Raw genomic sequence first — 21,497 nt, 5'->3', positions numbered from 1 at the left:
TATATCCATTTATGATTTCGTTTAAACATTTTCTTCTGCCTAAAGGCCCTTTGGGAGCATTTTTTTTTCTTGGTTCTGTGTCCGATAAATATGTCAGCCTCTTCCTTTCCCAAATCAACACAATGAGTGATTGGTACTGATCACACACTGTGTTCATTCATAACTGAAGCATAGAAAACGTTTGGTTTTTTTTTGGGGGGGGGGGGGGCTATCAGGTTGGCTGTATCCCTCTGCCCATAAGCCAATGAGCAAACCACGTGACTGCAAACCAATACATAAAATATGCAAACGGTAGAATAGGTATGTGCGCTAACACATTTCCCCCCTCAGGATTGCAGGGGACGGAAGGGGGACGCTCACCTTTGCATTCATTGTTTTATGATTCTTCTTCGTTTTCTTCAGAAACTGTCGGAGACTTCCAGACGAGACGTACTCTGTGATAAAGACTACCTGTGGGAGAAAAGAGAAAGGCTGCAATCAACATCAATACATAAGAGACCGACGGTGCCACTCAGGAGAGACCGACGGTGCCACTCAGGAGAGAGAGACGGTGCCACTCAGGAGAGAGAGACGGTGCCACTCAGGAGAGAGAGACGGTGCCACTCAGGAGAGAGAGACGGTGCCACTCAGGGGAGAGAGACGGTGCCACTCAGGGGAGAGAGACGGTGCCACTCAGGGGAGAGAGAGACGGTGCCACTCAGGAGAGAGAGACGGTGCCACTCAGGAGAGAGAGACGGTGCCACTCAGGAGAGAGAGACGGTGCCACTCAGGAGAGAGAGACGGTGCCACTCAGGGGAGAGAGACGGTGCCACTCAGGGGAGAGAGACGGTGCCACTCAGGGGAGAGAGACGGTGCCACTCAGGGGAGAGAGAGACGGTGCCACTCAGGAGAGAGAGACGGTGCCACTCAGGAGAGAGAGACGGTGCCACTCAGGGGAGAGAGACGGTGCCACTCAGGGGAGAGAGACGGTGCCACTCAGGGGAGAGAGACGGTGCCACTCAGGGGAGAGAGACGGTGCCACTCAGGAGAGAGAGACGGTGCCACTCAGGGGAGAGAGACGGTGCCACTCAGGAGAGAGAGACGGTGCCACTCAGGAGAGAGAGACGGTGCCACTCAGGAGAGAGAGACGGTGCCACTCAGGAGAGAGAGACGGTGCCACTCAGGAGAGAGAGACGGTGCCACTCAGGGGAGAGAGACGGTGCCACTCAGGGGAGAGAGACGGTGCCACTCAGGAGAGAGAGACGGTGCCACTCAGGAGAGAGAGACGGTGCCCCTCAGGAGAGAGAGACAGTGCCACTCAGGAGACCAACAGAAGATGGGGGAGAGGCACTGGACACAGATCCTTAACGCAGAACGAGGAACCATCAGTTATGCCTAATGGTCTGGCTTTGGCACCTCCCCACAAAAGATGGCCCCCCAACCCCAAAAAACTGAGAATGAAGGTCCACATGAAAAATAAAAAAACTGCATCAAGAGTCCAATTTTTTTATTATTAATATCAACTGTAACAAGGAAAAAAAGACAGGCTACGCGTTTCAGGGGCCAAGAATCCTACTTCATCAGGGCTCCAAAAGATGCATAGAATGAGGCCTCATGCACACAGGGCATCAAAATGCCACTTTTAAGGCCCCATTCACACAGCCATAAATTTTTTTATTACACATTGTGTTTTCTAGGAGAAAAGCTCCTGCAAAATGATCAGTAAAATACTCGTGTATAGAAGCTGTGAGGAACCCCTGTCCTCAACAGGACTATGTCCGCTGTAAATGCTTCCTTTGTCCAGAACCAGCACTATCCAAGACCCTTTAGCCCACCCAGTCACCAGCTGTAAATCAGTGTAAGGTGATCAAAAACATCAAACTCCCTTTATTCAAGCACATGTTACAACAGATATACAACTCTGAGACACTCCCCCCCCCCCCACCCTTGGATTCAGGGCGGGGTAAACTGTCCAATCACAGTAGACACAGGAGTCTCCAGAGCCCTCCAAGGTAAGAACTCCAAGGTTCCACAAATCCCCCGCCCAAAGTGACTCCTGTCACAGAAGCGTTTAAATGCGTCAAGATGAGTATTCGCACATAATCTGTTTTTATGAGACTTTATTTTTCCCCCTTTCTTCGGACTTAGCCACTTGGCGGGCTGGAAGCCGGGTGAGCAGCCGCTGAAGGCAAAGTGACATAGCCATACATAGCTACCTACTTGCCTGTCAGCAAGTCCCGGCTAATGATTCGACGGCCAATGGCTGGTGACCTGCTGATCGGTTGTGTATCCACTTGACCTCCGGATGATTTACCCCCCTACCAGATCATGCAATACGGCACTGCGTTACTTTACTTGACAATTGCGTGGTCATGCAACGCTGTACACAAATAAAAAAATTATTATTTTTTTCTCCACAAATAAAACATTTTTGGTGGTATTTGAACACCACTGTGTTTTTTTGTTTTCTTTTTGCACTATAAACAAAAAAAAGACTGATAAAAAAATATAAGTTTTTTTTTTTACTTTCTGCTATAAAACAAAAAGTAAAAAAAAAAATTGTATTTCTTCATAAATGTAGGCCAGTATGTATTCTGCTACATATTTTTGGTCAAAAAAATCCCAATAAGCGTATATTGATTGGTTTGTGCAAATGTTATAGCGTCTACAAGCTTTGGGATTTATATACTGGAATTTGTATTTATTTTTGTACTAGTAATGGCGACGATTGGCAACTGATAGCGGGACTGCAATATTGCAGCGGAAATTCTGACACGAATACAGTGATCAGTGCTAAAAATATGCACTGTCACTGTACTAATGACACTGGCTGGGAATGGCGTTAAATATATAGGGCAATCAAAGAATCATGATCTGTAATTTCCTCTAATCAGTCCCCCCCCCCCCCCTTTCAGTTAGAACACAGAGTCAGAGAACACAGGTAACCCCTTGATCGCCCCCTAGTGTTAACCCCATTACTGCCTGTGACATTTTTACAGGAATCAGTGCATTTTTTATACCACTGATCCCTGTATAAATGTGAATGGTCCCAAAATAGCGTCAAAAGTGTCCAATTCGTCCACCATAATGTCGCAGTCCCGATAAAAATCTCAGATCGCCGACATTACTAATAAAAAAATAATAATAAAAATGCTGTAAATCTATCTCCTATTTTGTAGACGCTATAACTTTTGCGCAAACCAATCAATATACGCTCATTGTGATTTTTTTTTTGATTTTTTTTTTTTACCAAAAATATGTAGAAGAATACGTATCTGCCTAAACTGAGAAAACATCTTGGGGATATTTATTATAGCAAAAAATACAAAATGTGTTGTTTTTTTTTTCAAAATTGTCGCTCCTCTTTTGTTTATAGCGCAACAAAAATAAAAACCGCAGAGGCGATCAAATACCACCAAAAGAAAGCTCTATTTGTGGGGGAAAAAGGACGTCTACTTTGTTTGGGTGCAGCGTCGCACGACCGCGCAATTGTCAGTTAAGTCGACGCAGTGCCGAATCGCAAAAAAAATGGCCTGGTCATTCAGCAGCCAAATCTTCCGGGGCTGAAGTGGTTAAGTAGTGGATGTGCATGGATTATTTTGGAGAGAATAAAGATATCACTTAGAGATTTATTTACTAAAACTAGAGAGAGTGCAAAATCTGGAGCAGCTCTGCAGAGAAACCAATCAGCTTCCAGGTTTTATTGCCAAATCTTAACTGAACAAGCTGAAGTTAGAAGCGGATTGGCTTCTATGCAGAGCTGCACCAGATTTTGCACTCTCCAATTTTAGTAAATCACCCCCCCCCCCCAATCATGCCGTAGCATTCTGTAGCTCAAAGCTCCAAAATGCTCAACAAAACCAAGTCCTGTGCATTTTAAATTGTCACATTTGAGCATTCAGATGCCTTTAGCTCCATGCTTGAAGCTTGAAAAGGTACCCGAGCTACTTTTGAAGTGAAAAAAGGGGTGTTTTTTGAGCGCCATTGACGTTATTGGGAGTGCACTAATAATGCGCAAAAGCGTGTGCCCCTATAATAAAATGTATACAGACCAAAAATGCATGATTCTGCCCCAATCCTGCCCCAATTCTGCACTTCATACGCAAAAACGCACCAGAAGGAGCCTCAAAAATCACCCACCTATGCTACACTCAAGTGTGAATGGGGGGGGGGGGCTAAAACATTACAGCTGTTTAGTATGTGAACACACTTGCTGCTACAGGGCGGCCATGTTGCGCAGGATCACGTATACATGATCCCGCACTTCCGGGCATTGGGCACGAACTGTATCGGGAACTGATCAGCAGGTCCCACGGACCCAATATCTGCCGGCACCCACTGATCGTTCAGTACACCAATAGAGTGTCAGTCTGTCTATGTCAGTGATGGTGAACCTTGGCACTCCAGAGGTTTTGGAACTACATTTCCCATGATGCTCAACTACGCTGCACAGTACATGAGCATCATGGGAAATGTAGTTCCAAAACATCTGGAGTGCCAAGGTTCACCATTTCCCATGATGCTCATGCACTCTGCAGCGTAGTTGAGCATCACGGGAAAGGTAGTTCCAAAACATCTGGGGTGCCAAGGTTCACCATCACCGATCTATGTAAACAAGGCAGATTGCCGTTCCGTCAATATAGAAGGCATGGATCCTGTGTTTCCGTAAAGCAAGGACATGGATCTATGCCCTCCCCTAGTAAAAGCACCTCCCCCACTGTGCTGTTAACAAGGCTTAAATCGCCGAAACGCGTCGCCCACCATTTGTATACTCACTGTTACGGCTTAATAAATACTTGCGGATTACGGAGTTGCCAGCTGTCTCTTTCCTATGACTACGTTGTCTTTTGGTGGATGGGAGGACACCACAGCTCTGGCACCCAGATTGCAACTTCCAGTTTGCATTTGAATTTCCACTGATCTGAGCGTTGCATCTTTTTGTTTGAATCACCTCCCCCCCCCCCCACTACACTGAAACACGTTAGGCACACATTTAACCCTTTAATCACCCCTGATGTTAATCCCCTCCTAGCCAGTGTCATTAGTACAGTGGCAGTGCATTTTTTTTTATCACCAACCACTGCATTAGTGTTACTAGTCCCCCCCAAAAAAAAGGGTCAGTGTCCGATTTGTACGCCGCATTATCGCGGTCCCACTATAAGTTGCTAATCACCACCATTACTAGTAAAAAAAATAAATCAAATATACCATAGTTTGTAGACACGAACCAACCATTATACACTCATTGGGATTTTTTTTTTACCAAAAATATGTAGCAGAATACATATTGGCCTAAACTGATGAAGAAATTAGATTTTTTACATTTTTTTTTATTGGATATGTTTTATAGCAGAAAGTAAAAAAAAAAAAATTTTTTTCAAAATTGTTGGTCGTTCTTTGTTTATAGCACAAAAAAATTAAATAAGAAATGCAGAGGTAATCAAACACCACAAAAAGAAAGGGCATAGATTTGATTTATCACGGATTAGTGTCACATTTTCTTACCCGTGCGGAGGACTCCTTCACATCCAACCAGTATTTGTGGAACTTCACCACATTGGGGTGATCAATGACCATCAGATTCTGGAACATGGTACGGATCTTGTCCTGCAAGGAGATGGGGGAGGGGAAGCAGGGAGATCATGGGTAACACAAAAAAGGAAAAACAGCCAAAGTGCACATTTGTGTGTAAAGACAGTGAATGTATATGTGTGGTTATGCAATGGTTAAATGGATCTGTGTACTAAAAATAAAATATATTGGAAGATTAAAAATGTCTAAAAATAAGTAAAATAACTGAACTGTGATGGAGGACTTAAAGAAACATTGTTCCCATGACATTGTGTTATCAGAAATAATGGGACGGAGTCTTAATTTAAAGAAGTCTGGGGATAGGGGGGCATCTCAGGCACTCAGAGAGGTGAAGTTGGGGTATGTTAGGTAGTCATGGAGTAGAGCTGGTTGTAGGGTCCCATATGCTCATGGAGGAGTTGGGGGTTCTCAGGTGTACATGGGGTTTGAGGATGGGTCTTATATTCTCATGGAGGAAGGGTGCGTGTATGTGTCTGCAGAAGAGGGGAGGGCAATTATTCAGGTATAGTTTGGGGGGGGGGTCAAAGGTGCTCATGAAGGTGAAGTTGGGGGTGTTAGTCATGCAGGGGGTAAGGTCACAGATGCTCACGGAGGAGCAGCTGGCAGTGGGGGGGCTCTGTTGCTCATGGAGGAGGGCTGAGGGTAGGGTCTGCGGTGTTCATGAAGGAGGAGTTGGGAGGTCTCAGATACTTGTGGAGGAGTTAGTTGGTAGGGTTTTGGGGGGGGGGGTCAAAGGTGCTCATGGAGGTGTAGTTGTGGGTGTGTCAGTCATGCAGGAGTGTATGGTGGTAGGGTCTCAGATGTTAATGGAGGAATAGTTGGGGGTCTCTGCTAGTTACGCAGGAGAGTTGGGGGAAGGGTTTCAAACACTCATGGAGGAGTTGTGGAGTCTTGGATAAACATGGAAGAAGAGTTAGGGGGTCTCAAGTACTCATGAAGGAGTTGGGTTGAGTCTCAGGTGCTCATGGAGCAGGGTTGTGGGTAGTGTCTCAGGTGCTCATGGAGGAGGGTTGTGGGTAGTGTCTCAGGCACTCATGGAGGAGGGTTGTGGGTAGTGTCTCAGGTGCTCATGGAGGAGGGTTGTGGGTAGTGTCTCAGGCACTCATGGAGGAGGGTTGTGGGTAGTGTCTCAGGTGCTCATGGAGGAGGGTTGTGGGTAGTGTCTCAGGTGCTCATGGAGGAGGGTTGTGGGTAGTGTCTCAGGTGCTCATGGAGGAGGGTTGTGGGTAGTGTCTCAGGTGCTCATGGAGGAGGGTTGTGGGTAGTGTCTCAGGCGCTCATGGAGGAGGGTTGTGGGTAGTGTCTCAGGTGCTCATGGAGGAGGGTTGTGGGTAGTGTCTCAGGCGCTCATGGAGGAGGGTTGTGGGTAGTGTCTCAGGTGCTCATGGAGGAGGGTTGTGGGTAGTGTCTCAGGCACTCATGGAGGAGGGTTGTGGGTAGTGTCTCAGGTGCTCATGGAGGAGGGTTGTGGGTAGTGTCTCAGGTGCTCATGGAGGAGGGTTGTGGGTAGTGTCTCACGTGCTCATGGAGGAGGGTTGTGGGTAGTGTCTCAGGTGCTCATGGAGGAGGGTTGTGGGTAGTGTCTCACGTGCTCATGGAGGAGGGTTGTGGGTAGTGTCTCAGGCACTCATGGAGGAGGGTTGTGGGTAGTGTCTCAGGCACTCATGGAGGAGGGTTGTGGGTAGTGTCTCAGGTGCTCATGGAGGAGGGTTGTGGGTAGTGTCTCAGGTGCTCATGGAGGAGGGTTGTGGGTAGTGTCTCACGTGCTCATGGAGGAGGGTTGTGGGTAGTGTCTCAGGCACTCATGGAGGAGGGTTGTGGGTAGTGTCTCAGGCACTCATGGAGGAGGGTTGTGGGTAGTGTCTCAGGTGCTCATGGAGGAGGGTTGTGGGTAGTGTCTCAGGTGCTCATGGAGGAGGGTTGTGGGTAGTGTCTCAGGTGCTCATGGAGGAGGGTTGTGGGTAGTGTCTCAGGTGCTCATGGAGGAGGGTTGTGGGTAGTGTCTCACGTGCTCATGGAGGAGGGTTGTGGGTAGTGTCTCGTGTGATCATAGAGAAGGTTGGAAGTCTTGGGCAGTCATAGAAGAGGAATGGGGGGTAGGGTTTCAGATGCACATGGAGAAGTTAGGGGAGTCTCCGATGCCAACACAGGAGGGGATGGGGGGAGGGGTAGTCTTAGGTACTCATGAAGGAGCAGTTGTGGAGGCTCAGGTGCTCATGGAGTTGAGGGTCTTGGGTGCTCAGAGAGGAGTTGGGAATCACTAGTGTTCATAGAGGAGGATTTGGGTCCCGGGTGCTAATGGAGGAGGGGTTGGGTCTTGGGTGCTAATAAAGAAGGAGTTGGGTCTCGAGTGCCGATAGAGGAGGGGTTGGGTCCCGGGTGCTAATAAAGGAGAGGTTGGGTCTCGAGTGCTAATAAAGGAGGAGTTGCGTCTCCAGTGCTAATAAAGGAGGAGTTGCGTCTCCAGTGCTAATAAAGGAGGAGTTGCGTCTCGGGTGCTAATAAAGGAGGAGTTGCGTCTCGGGTGCTAATAGATGAGGGTTTAGGGTGGTCTCAGATGCCTATGGGAGGAGGGGGGATGGAGGGAATAGATGGTTTGGGGGATAGGTCAATGTTCCTCATACGGGAACTTTTTGGTTTACCATTGCCTGAACTCCTTTTTTAGCTAAGAAAACACTGTTATAGTTTGACTTTATTCAGATAAGAATGTATTATTAAGGGGGAGTAAAATGTTTCTCTAATGCCCCGCACACACGATCCGAAAATCGTATGGGCAGATCGTCCAACTTTTTTTGCTTACTAGTCGCAAGTAGGAATTGAATAGGTCACTAAAGTCACCAAAATTCTCGTATGACAAAAAAATAAATTAAAAAAATTGAAAAAAAAATGGTGATGTTATGTGTGTAGTGAATTTGTATTGTATATTGGACGACAACTGTACTGACTAAATGAAGATCTGGTATCGTACGAGGAAAATTTTAGTTCTCGTCAGATTGAATAATATCGGATGAACTGGCGTGATCGGCTCTCGAAAGCTGTGTATTAACGATCCGATTATAATATGAGTGGGTCGAAAACTATTTTTAATCTGATTTTCGGATCGTGTGTATGAGCCATTAGGATGGTGCTCCCTCTTAGCCCTTGTACACACGGTAGGAAATTCCGACGGAAAATGTCCGATCTGACTGTGTTGTTGGATAATCCGACCGTGTGTGGGCTCCATCTGACTTTTTCCGTATGAATGTCTGACCAACAAAGTTTGAGAGCTGGATAGAACATTTTCTGACAACATAATCCGATCGGACCTTGTCCGATCGTCTGTAGAGAATTACCGATCAGACAAAGTGCCACGCATGCTCAGATCAAATTACGAGAATAAAGCTATTGGCTACTAGCCTGAACGTAGTCCCGTCGTAACGAACGAACGTCATCACGTTCTAAACGATCGGATTTTCCGACAACTTTGTCTTACCGTGTGTATGCAACACCAGTTTCGGACAAAATCCGTCAGAAAAAGTCTGACGGATTTTGTTGTCGGGAATGTCCGACCGTGTTTAGAAGGGCTTACAGGGTATAAAATATGTTATACCAGAATTCTTTAGGCTGACAGGTATCTGTATATTGGGGTGAAGATAAATGGATTGTTTGGGGTGAATCATTTGTGTACTGGACTCTCTTGTGATTCAGGATGCAGAGCTCTAGACTGTTTGGGGTGATGGTTATGGGTCCTCCTTTCATTTGGGGTCCACAGTTCTATACTGGGGTGAAGGATATAAACCATCCTGCAATTTGGGGTGTACAGTTATAGATTGTTTGGGGTGAAGGTTAAGGATTCTTCTGTAATCTGGACTGCAAAGTTATATTTTGTTGGGGTCGAAGCTTATGGATCCTGCTATAATTTAAGGTTCACAGTTCTAGACTGTTTATGGACCCTCCTGTAATCTGGATTGCAGCATTCTAGACTGTTTGTGGTGTAGGTTAACAGTCCTCCAGTTATCTGGGGTGCACAATTCTAGGCTGTTTGGAGTAAATTGTATGAGTCCTCCATAAATTGGGTTGCACAGTTCCAGACTGGTTTGGGTGAAGGTTATGGACCCTCCTGTAATTTGAGATGTACAGTTCTAGACCGTTTGCAGTGAAGGTTATAGACCCTCCTGTAATTTGGGGTGTACTATTCTAGACTGTTTGGGGTGAAGTTTCTGGACCCTCCTATAATTAGCACAGTTCTAGACTATTTTTGGTAAAGGCTTTGGACCCTCCTGCAATTTGGGGTGCACAGTTCTAAGCTGGTTGAGTGAAGGTTATAGAGCCTTCTGTAATTTGTGGTGCACAGTTCTAGACTGTTTGATGTAATGATTATTGATACTCCAGTAATTTGGGGTGCACTGTTCTAGACTGTTTGGGGTAAAGGCAATGGGTCCTCCCATAAATTGTATTTCACAGTTCTAGACTGTTTGGGGTGAAAGGCATGGAGCTTCCTGTATCTCGGGGTATACAGTTCTAAACTGTTTGGGGTGAAGATTCTGGACCCTCCTGTATTTGGAGTGCACAGTAGTGATGGACGAACGTTTCGCCCGGCGGTCGTTTCGCGGCGAATTTCCGACATTCGCGGTCCGCACGTTCGAACGCCTTTTTCCGTCGTTCGCCGCGGCGGACTTACGTGTTTAATGTATACAAGAACTTTAACCTTTGGTGACACGTTTATCATGTGATACAGGACAGCCAATTGAGACATGACAGCACATGGACACTTGGACATTCCCCCTAACCTATAAATACACCCGATCCGGTGGCCATTTTACATTCTTTCTTCTGTTACGATAGGGACAGGTTCCTGTGTGGAGTAGGGAGAGATAAACCACTAGCTATTTGGTACACAAAAGTTCTTTTCAGGACTGGTATAGGTGTTAGGTGTTGATAGGTTTGCTGTGCTGCTGATTCTTGCAGCAGCCTGAGTGTCTTTTGTTAGTTTAGAGAAAGGGAAAGGACGGTGTATGCTACAGGGACAGCCAGATTAGTCTTTCATCATCATCATCATCATCATCATCATTAGCTGTTACTATCAAGGTCCACAAAAGAGCTGTTCCAGTAACCACTAATCGTTCTCTTTTTTTGCCAATTTGTATAGGGACAGGAAGGAAGCAGTGTTGTCAGGCAGTGAGGGTAATTTTAAAGACTTGCTGTTATTATTAGTTCCACAAAGGTTCTTTTCAGGACTGGTATCAGTGGTACAGTAATAGGCTTGTACATGTATAATATTCTTTCTTCCAAATATAGAAAGGATATTATACTTGACTGCTGCCCTTCTGCTGCAGTCTGCTAAACATTCACAACTCACTTGTTCCACAAAAGTTCTTATAAGGACTGGTAACTTGGTATAGGGTGCTACGGTACATAGGCTTGAGTGCGGTACAGTCTGCTGTTCTGTAAGGACCGCTATCGGTCCACAATAGATAGGGTTGACGTGCACCACTGCTGACCGCTGCCCTATACTGCAGCAGTCCTTCAGCGGTATAGGGACTGACGTACAGTCTGCTAATCACTAACACACAACCTGCTTGTTCCACAAAAGTTCTTATAAGGACTGGTAACTTGGTATAGGGTGCTACGGTACATAGGCTTGAGTGCGGTACAGTCTGCTGTTCTGTAAGGACCGCTATCGGTCCACAATAGATAGGGTTGACGTGCACCACTGCTGACCGCTGCCCTATACTGCAGCAGTCCTTCAGCGGTATAGGGACTGACGTACAGTCTGCTAATCACTAACACACAACCTGCTTGTTCCACAAAAGTTCTTATAAGGACTGGTAACTTGGTATAGGGTGCTACGGTACATAGGCTTGAGTGCGGTACAGTCTGCTGTTCTGTAAGGACCGCTATCGGTCCACAATAGATAGGGTTGACGTGCACCACTGCTGACCGCTGCCCTATACTGCAGCAGTCCTTCAGCGGTATAGGGACTGACGTACAGTCTGCTAAACACTAATACACAACCTGCTTGGTCCACAAAAGTTCTTATAAGGACTGGTAACTTGGTATAGGGTGCTACGGTACATAGGCTTGAGTGCGGTACAGTCTGCTGTTCTGTAAGGACCGCTATAGGTCCACAATAGATAGGGTTGACGTGCACCACTGCTGACCGCTCACCTATACTGCAGCAGTCCTTCAGCGGTATAGGGACTGACGTACAGTCTGCTAATCACTAACACACAACCTGCTTGTTCCACAAAAGTTCTTATAAGGACTGGTAACTTGGTATAGGGTGCTACGGTACATAGGCTTGAGTGCGGTACAGTCTGCTGTTCTGTAAGGACCGCTATCGGTCCACAATAGATAGGGTTGACGTGCACCACTGCTGACCGCTGCCCTATACTGCAGCAGTCCTTCAGCGGTATAGGGACTGACGTACAGTCTGCTAAACACTAATACACAACCTGCTTGGTCCACAAAAGTTCTTATAAGGACTGGTAACTTGGTATAGGGTGCTACGGTACATAGGCTTGAGTGCGGTACAGTCTGCTGTTCTGTAAGGACCGCTATCGGTCCACAATAGATAGGGTTGACGTGCACCACTGCTGACTGCTGCCCTATACTGCAGCAGTCCTTCAGCGGTATAGGGACTGACGTACAGTCTGCTAAACACTAATACACAACCTGCTTGGTCCACAAAAGTTCTTATAAGGACTGGTAACTTGGTATAGGGTGCTACGGTACATAGGCTTGAGTGCGGTACAGTCTGCTGTTCTGTAAGGACCGCTATCGGTCCACAATAGATAGGGTTGACGTGCACCACTGCTGACTGCTGCCCTATACTGCAGCAGTCCTTCATCGGTATAGGGACTAAGAGTTTTGTCACAGGGTCATTTAAAAAATGACAGGCAGAGGAAGAGGCAGGCCCTTCCGCAGGGGTGGTAGGGGTAGGGCAGGAGCAACAGGCTTGAGCCAAAGTGGGAAGTTGCAGAAGGTGCGTTCAATTACTTTAAAGGATGCACCAGACTTGGTTGAGTGGCTCGCTCAGCCTTACTCTTCTGCACCCTCCTCATCCTCTCGATCTGCACCCTCTTCTTCACTCTCTGCTATGTGCACCCCCAAAGACACTACCACCAACAACACGACCACCACCACCACCACCACATACCTTCCGCTTGAGTCACTGGAATTATTTTCCGATCCATATCAAGAGGACATTTCTGATGCGCAGCCACTCTTGGTATTGGATCAGGAAGAGGAGGTAGCAACAAGCGCTACTCAGCAGTCTGACGACAGTACCCAGATCAGCCCAAGGAGGAGGTTGGTCCCCGGTGTTGCTGCCTACTCCGAGATCTCTACTTATAGCGGTGGGGAAGGTGACGTTGATGATGACGTGTCTAGTGATGTCACGTGGGTGCCCACAAGAGAGGAAGAGGAGGGGAGTTCAGAGGGAGATATGGACCAGCAGATAGGGAGGAGAAGCAGGAATAACTTACATTGCACAGGAGGGACAAAGCAGACTGCAAATGTATCAGGAGCGAGTCATCGACCATGTACGGTCACATCTGGCGCTCCCAGGACACCGGCACATGGCTCCGCAGTGTGGGCTTTTTTTAACGTGTCCGCTGCTGACAATAGCGTTGCCATCTGCAATCTTTGCAGTCAACGCGTTAGTCGCGGTAAGCCCAATACTCACCTAGGGACGACCGCCTTAAGAAGGCACATGAGCAGCCATCACCGAGCCCAGTGGGAGCAACGGAACACACAAAGCCACACTGCAGGCTCTCACCGTCCAGCCTCGTCTTCTACTTCTCCTTCTCCTCTCTCCTCACAATTGTCCTCCACTCCACCTTCCATCACGCCAAGCTCACATTTTTCTGCAAAAAGGCAGGCTTCCGTGGGCCTAATGTTTGAGCGTAAAAAAATGATGACGCCGGATAACCCTCTTGCCCAACGGTTGGCGGCTGGCTTGTCAGAACTCATAGCCCGCCAACTACTGCCATATAAACTGGTGGACTCGGAGGCCTTTCGCAAATTTGTGGCCATTGGAACACCACAATGGAAGGTCCCAGGAAGGAAGTATTTCTCAGAGAAGGGCATCCCAGAGCTATATGGCCATGTTCAGCGGCAAGTGAATGTATCTCTGGCACACAGTGTCGGTGCCAAGATACATCTGACCACAGACACGTGGTCTAGCAAACACGGGCAGGGAAGGTATATCAGTTTTACTGCCCACTGGGTGAACCTTCTGACGGCCGTCAAGCATGTAACCCGTGGCACCCGTGTAGATTTGGTTTTACCGCCACGGATTGCATGCAGGCCTGACTCTTCTTCTCCTCCTCCTACTCCATCCTCCTCCCTCTCCTCCTCAGCTGCCTCCTCCTTTTCCGCTGCTAGCGTCTCTTCCGCTGCACCGCCCAAGCTCCCCAGAACCTATTCCACATGCCAGGTGAGACGTTGCCATGCCGTGCTGCGTCTGTTGTGCCTGGAAGCAAAGAGCCACACTGGCCCGGCACTCCTTTCAGCTTTGCGTTCACAGGCAGATGAGTGGCTAACACCGCTCAATTTGACAGTTGGTAAAGTGGTGTGTGACAACGGTGCCAATCTGCTTAGCGCATTGAAACAGGGCAAAATCACGCACGTGCCGTGCATGGCACACGTCTTAAACTTGGTCGTGCAGCGATTCCTTGTCAAATACCCTGGGGTCCAGGACATCTTGCGGCAGGCAAGGAAAATCTCGGCCCATTTCAGAAGATCTTACACGGCCATGGCTCGCCTTGCTGACATTCAGCGGCGACACCATCTGCCGGTCAGACGTCTTATTTGCGATTGCCCGACGCGATGGAACTCAACCTTCTATATGCTTGATAGGCTGCTCCAGCAGAAACGTGCAGTTAACGTCTACCTGTATGAACTCTGCGAAAGAAACGGTTCTGGGGAGCTGGGTTTTTTTTCACCGCGCCAGTGGCTGCTCATGCGCGACACATGCAGACTTCTGCGGCCATTTGAGGAGATCACCAAACTGGTCAGTCGCAGCCATGGCGCCATCAGTGACATGGTACCTTATGCCTTCTTTCTGGAGCGTGCATTGCGTCGTGTCATTGATCAGGCTGTGGAGGAGCAGGAGCGGGAAGATGAGGAAGTCGCAATGCTGGATGAATTCCCAGGGGGGGCTACTCTATCTGAGACAAGTCAACAACAGGAGTCTGATGAGGAGTCAGAGGAGGATGGTGCCGGGGCGGATGAGCAGGAGCAAGAAGAGCATGCTTTAAACCTTTCTGGGATCCCTGTTGTGCGAGGATGGGGAGAGGAGAATGAAGAGGACGACATTATCCTGGATGATGAGCAGGAGCCAGGCCACCACACCGCTTCCACTTTAGTGCAAATGGGGGCCTTCATGCTCCAGTGTTTTAATAGGGACCCCCGTATAAAAAGCATGAGGGTCAAGGACCAGTACTGGGTGGCAACGTACTTAGACCCCCGGTACAAACACAAAATGGCGGAAATGTTACCGCCGTCGCAGAGGGCTGTCAGAATGCAGCACTTCCAGGCCTTGCTTCGAGAAATGCTGCATTCTGCTTTTGCGTGCGCTGGCAGAGGAGCAATTCCCACTCCCAGAGAAGGATTTGCGGGTACCAATCCAACAGCGCCTGCAAGAAGAGGCCGGTTTGAAGATGTGTTGGTGACTTCGGATATGAGGTCATTCTTTCAGCCGACCCATCGACAGGTGTCATCCGGATCCAGCATCAGGGAACGCCTAGACCGTCAGGTGTCCGACTACATTGGGTTAACGGCCGATGTGGACGCTCTGAGGAGTGATGAACCCCTAGACTACTGGGTGGGCAGGCTTGACCTCTGGCCAGAGCTTGCCCAATTTGCAATCGAACTGTTGGCTTGCCCCTCATCCAGTGTCCTGTCCGAAAGGACGTTCAGCGCAGCAGGGGGGATTGTGACCGATAAGCGTACTCGCCTAGCTCACGACAGTGTTAACTACCTCACATTTCTAAAAATGAATGAGGCATGGATCTCGGAGGAATTCAACACATGTGACCAGTAGACCATGTATATGTCTATAAACTATTTTTTTAATCAAGCACACAGACCTTCTTAATTCATTTGGCTCACTTCCTTGACCCAAAAAAGCACACCGTACTATATGCCCCTACCCTCCTCTTTGAAGAGGTTGAGTGGTGTCATATTTCTACTGGGGCTGCTTATGATATCCCTGTGCTGTGCTGACTTCCTCCTGGGGGTTCTTATTATGAAGGGATCACACTATCCCTGTGCTGTGCTGACTTCCTCCTGGGGGTTCTTATTATGAGGGGATCACACCATCCCTGTGCTGTGCTGACTTCCTCCTGGGGCTGCTTACGGTGCTGCTGTCAGTGCTGTATGTCACGGTGCTGCTGTCAGCGCTGTATGTCACGGTGCTGCTGTCAGTGCTGTATGTCACGGTGCTGCTGTCAGCGCTGTATGTCACGGTGCTGCTGTCAGCGCTGTATGTCACGGTGCTGCTGTCAGCGCTGTATGTCACGGTGCTGCTGTCAGCGCTGTATGTCACGGTGCTGCTGTCAGCGCTGTATGTCACGGTGCTGCTGTCAGCGCTGTATGTCACGGTGCTGCTGTCAGCGCTGTATGTCACGGTGCTGCTGTCAGCGCTGTATGTCACGGTGCTGCTGTCAGCGCTGTATGTCACGGTGCTGCTGTCAGCGCTGTATGTCACGGTGCTGCTGTCAGTGCTCTGTATTACGGTGCTGCTGTCAGATGCCTCTATCACGGTGCATGTGTCATTCCGGTATGTCACGCTGCTGGTGATCATCTCCTGCACCCTCTTCTTTGCCTACCCTGGTCCCTGACCTTCCCTCTCCTCCATTGCCTTCATTAGCTCCATAGTCCTGAATTGTTAGAACAATTTCCCAAATAAAATAAAAATGCTTGTAGTTATCGATCCCAAATTCACCTCATACATGTATTATGTCATTGTCCAGATGGTGGGACTACGTTTTACCCCCTAATAATTACCACGTGGCCGCAAATTCGACATGAAGGTTTGCAAAGTTCGCCTCCCATTGAAGTCAATGGGGCCCGCGGCGAACGTTCGGTTTCGCGAACGTTTGAGTCCGTTCGCATTTCGCTTTCGCGAAACGTCCCGTCGGAAGTTCGTCCATCACTAGTGCACAGTTCTAGACCGTTTTGGGTAAAGGCTATGGACCTTCCTTCAATTTGAGGTGCACAGTTGTAAACTGTTTGGGGTGAAGATTCTGGACCCTCCTGCAATTTGGGGTGCACAATTCTAGACTGTTTGGGGTAAAGGCAATGGATCCTCCCATCAATTGGGTTGCACGGTTCTAGACTGGGGGTGAAAGGCATGGACCTTCCTGTAATTTGGGGTGTACAGTTCTAGACCGTTTGGGGTGAAGGTTCTGGACCCCCTTGTAATTTGGAGTGCACAGTTCTAGACTGATTTAGGCAAAGGTTATGAACCTTCCTGCAATTTGGGGTGAACAGCTGCAGACTGGTTGGGGTGAAGATTCTGGACTCTCCTGTAATTTAGATTGCACAGTTCTAGACTGCTTTTGGTAAGGGCTATGGACTCTTCTGTAATTTGGGGTGCACAGTTCTGGACCGTTTTTCAGGTGCTCTTACCTCTTGAGTCTTGAAGACTTTTTTATCTGTGAAATGCAGCTCATTCCAGACCACCTCCACTCCCTCCTCCGTGTCCATCGCCAGGTAGGTGCACTCTATGCCCGCCATGTTCCCCTGATTCACCTGCAGGCAACAACAAGGGTAAGTATAGTGCAGATCACATGGCTTTTTGTAAAGTGGAAAGTCATCAGGACCCTCTCCAAACAATAAACGTCTATATTTTAATTATATATCATTTAATAAATTCCATACAGCCATACATACATTGGTATTGTCTAAAAATCCAAGGATTTAAACCCCCGTAATCCCGCATTACACCAAATCCTTTTAAAGCAGCTACTTCGTCCAATAACCGCAAAGCTCAGATCTCATTCCAAAATTTTCATCCAAATGCTATACAGAAGGACTTATCTTATTTCAAAGTCTCACATGCTTGGGGGTCACGCACCCCCCGATCAGCAGCTGACTAGAGTAAATCCTCGGAAAAAAAAATACCCAATTACGGTCTCTGTGAATTATCAGAGAGGATGTGAAGGGAGGTGTATATTCTTTGCGGTGAGAAGTACAGAATTGCACTCATATATGACATGCATTTGCTCTGTATCATAATCAACGGACATATATTTTTTCGCTATAATATCTATATATTGTCCCCCCCCAATACCAGTGCTGCTGATCTCTTGCAGCCTCTTTCAGCAACTTCCTATCTACATGTGCTTGGTCCAGGGTCAGCTGCACACCATTGCTCTGGACTGACTTTCTGAAAGTGACAATCTTGGACCCTACCTGTCCAATGTGCCACGGGGTGGCCACGTAAAACCTCCACTAGGGGAACATGTGACAGGGTGACAACACATGAGCACAACTGGGAGGACACGGGAACAGAGGACCGTCACCCTATAACAGGAAGTGTCTTAAGAACAAGGTCCTCCACTGCAGGATAGAGAGGGATTATTTTAAAGAGAACTTCAGATTCAAAAAGATTGAAATGGACTTTTCATATGACATGAACGTGTTCCTACTTTCTATGAGAGTTTAATGATTGGGTTAACATCTACTTTTTATTTTTCTTCTATTTTGAATTCTAATCGAACACTCAGGGGTCAGCCCCAGCTGTCACAAATAATCCCTGTAAATTTGTGTATTATTATTTACTTCTTATGATCGTCAGCTCCATCTGGTGGCCACATTTCTGAGTTTTCCTGATTGAAGGATTTCAGGAAAATACAGCGTTATGGCCACTAGAGCTGAAGATTGCAGGGATTCTTCATGATGGCTGTTCAAACAGCAATTTTTTTTAAATGTTTTTTTTTTTTTTTTTTTATAAATAGACTCCTTAGCCTTTGTACACACGGTCGGAGATTCCGACGGAATGTGTCCGATCGGACCGTTTTGTCGGATATTCCGACTGTGTGTGGTCTCCATCGGACTGTTTCCATCGGAGTATCCGACGGACCAAGTTTTCCAACTTGTTGGTAAAATTTTCCGACAAAATGCTCCGATCGGACATACTCCGATCATGTGTAGAGAATTCCGATCGGACAAAGTGCCACGCATGCTCAGATCAAATTCCTACATCAAAGCTATTGGCTACTAGCGTGAACGTAGTCCCGTCGTAACGAAATAACGTCATCACGTCGGATTTTCTGACAACTTTGTCCAACCGTGTGTATGAAACAGTTTCGGACAAAATCCGTCAGACAAAATCCGACGGAATCTCTGACCGTGTGTACAAGGGCTTATAGTATTTTTCTGTTCAATAAATCAGTGCTTCTTTCACATCCTGAGAGTTGCCCTTAGAAATATTCTATGAACTTATAGAGGAGTCAGTGCTGCACTACTTCAGGGAAGGAAGGAAGGAAGGAAGGAAGGAAGGAAGGAAGGAAGGAAGGAAGGAAGGAAGGAAGGAAGGAAGGAAGGAAGGAAAAAAAAAAAAAAAAAAAAGAGGAAGGAAGGATGGAAGTAATGAAAAAGAAAAGGAAGGAGAAAAGAAAGGGAAGGAAAGAAAGATAGGAAGGAAGGATGGGCGGAAGGACAGACCAAAAGAAAGGATGGACGGAAGGAAGAAAAAAGAAAAAAGAAGGGAAAGGAGGAAGGATGGACGGAAGGAAGAAAAAAGAAAAAAGAAGGGAAAGGAGGAAGGATGGACGGAAGGAAGAAAAAAGAAAAAAGAAGGGAAAGAAGGAAGGAGAAAGGAAGGAAATAGAAAGGAGGGATGGAAGGATGGAGAGAGGAAGGGAAAGGAAAAGGAAAAGGGAGGAAGGGAAAGGAAAAGGAAAAGGGAGGAAGGGAAAGGAAAAGGAAAAGGGAGGAAGGGAAAGGAAAAGGAAAAGGGAGGAAGGGAAAGGAAAAGGGAGGAAGGGAAAGGGAAGGAGAGGGAGGAAGGGAAAGGGAAGGAGAGGGAGGAAGGGAAAGGGAAGGAGAGGGAGGAAGGGAAAGGGAAGGAGAGGGAGGAAGGGAAAGGGAAGGAGAGGGAGGAAGGGAAAGGGAGGGAGAGAGGGAGAGAGGGAGAGAGGGAGAGAGGGAGAGAGAGAACATGCGCAGTAGGGTAAGGCTACACCATGCAGGGTTCCCTTACCCACAATGGCGGAGGCAGCACCCGACAGCTGATGGAAACATCAGCTACGGTGCCAACATCGCTGGACTCCAGGACAGGTAAGTGTCCTATTATTAAAAGCCAGCAGCTGCAGAATGTGTAGCTGCTGGCTTTTAATTTTTGTTTGGGCGGAAGCCCTCCTCAACAAAGGGTCCCCCAGATCCCGCCCCCCCTCCCCATGTGTATGAATGTGGCCTACCCATTCACCAAAAAAGTGTTAACAACCAGCTATTAACAATTCATTTTAATCATTTGTTTAATTCGTATGCTTCAAAACATCCGAATGAAACAAATTTCCTTTCATTGGTTAAATGCTGAATTCGGATTTGTTGAAATTCGTTACTGTTGTATTCGGAAATTCAGATACATCCGAATTTCTGAATGAGGAAAATGTTGTCTGAATTTTATGTCTAGTGTGTCAATTGTTTGGAGCAGAGGGTGGTGGGCTGGGGGGGTTGTAACTGTATGTGTCTAGAAAGCTTTGCACTGACATCAATGGCCGGTCCAGACTTCCCAGGATAAAAATAGACAGAGAGCGACTCCCGGGCCGGAGAGCTGACAACTGGAGCAGAAGAGATTTTCGTTGGTTCAGGACAAACACCCCGGGAAATGTGTCAGTAATATGCATGCGGAGAGCGATCAGACTGAACAAGTGGGAAGTACTCACCACAGGAGAATTATAGCGACAGACTAAAACACCAATCACATCTAAGCGCTCTGTAGACATGTGGTGACGGAACGCGCAAAGGGCCCCTCGTTGTGCTGGCAGCGCCAAACATTGTTAATGTCACCCCAAACATGGTCAGCGCATGAAAATGTGCAACAAACCACTTGAAAAATGCAGCCTTGTGCCGCGTACACACGAGCGGAATTTCCGTCGGAAAAAACATCCAAGATTTCCGCTCAAGCTTGGCTTGCATACACACGGTCACACAAAAGGTCTCTGAACTTTCGACCGCCAAGAACGCGATGATGTACAACACTAAGACGAGCCGAGAAAATGTAATTCAAAGCTTCTGAGCATGTGTCAAATTGTTTCCCAGCATGCGTGTTTTTTTTGCGCGTCGGAATTGCATACAAAAGCATTTTCCGATAGGAACTTTTTCTGATTGAAAAATAGAGAACCTGCGCTCAATCTTTTGCTGGTGGAAATTCTGCCAGCAAAAGTCCGATGGAGCATGCACAGGGTCGGGATTTCTGACCAAAAGCTCTCATCGGACTTTTGCTGGCGGAATTTCCACTCGTGTGTATGGGGCAGGAGGCGGCAATAGTGCTTCCTGAATGCCTGTTGACTGCTGCGAAAAACAATCCACTGCAGATCGCTTTTCAGAGGGTAGTACGCACTGCCGCCTGCCTGAAAGAGACCATAAAGGAGACAGAGCAAGGAAGCAAAATGACTCAGAAGGGGGCCCCCGTGGCACTAAGTCAATGTAACATCGGGAGAACAATCAATAGATTAATAATTATAGATCTTCAAATCAAAATGTAAACTTGAATGGAGCAATCCAAGAAAGCAAAGTCCAAGGCACTCACTGCCCCCGTGTGCTCCTTTGCCCCCCCCCCCCCCCCCCCACCTCTACCCTCCCTCATCGCTGATATTTCACCAGAGACCCCTAACAGGGCTGATAAAACATAATAAAAAATGTAATTGTAAAAAAAGTAATAAAAAAAATAAAAAATAAATTGTAAAAATAAAAAATACCAACCTTTGCCC

At 47.4% G+C, this 21,497-nt stretch overlaps 1 protein-coding gene across 3 annotated transcripts in view; it reads right to left on the bottom strand.

Moving 5' to 3' along the window:
• NRBP2 (nuclear receptor binding protein 2) overlaps positions 1–21,497 on the bottom strand; it is a 173,799-nt gene that overhangs the window by 83,967 nt on the left and 68,335 nt on the right. For all 3 annotated transcript variants that reach the window (XM_077493455.1, XM_077493454.1, XM_077493456.1), the window contains 3 exons: positions 17,188–17,310; positions 5,485–5,586; positions 361–450 (listed from right to left, as the gene is read on the bottom strand). In XM_077493455.1, the coding sequence (XP_077349581.1) occupies positions 361–450; positions 5,485–5,586; positions 17,188–17,310 (315 nt within the window). The remainder of the gene's footprint in view (positions 1–360; positions 451–5,484; positions 5,587–17,187; positions 17,311–21,497) is intronic.

The sequence above is a fragment of the Lithobates pipiens genome, unplaced genomic scaffold (assembly GCF_037356315.1).
Source record: "Lithobates pipiens isolate NorthernLeopardFrog02 unplaced genomic scaffold, aLitPip1_a1.2 Scaffold_19, whole genome shotgun sequence".
NCBI lineage: Eukaryota > Metazoa > Chordata > Amphibia > Anura > Ranidae > Lithobates > Lithobates pipiens.
The sequence above is the reverse complement of the archived record's forward strand: the minus strand, read 5'-3'. Positions and strand labels throughout refer to the sequence as shown.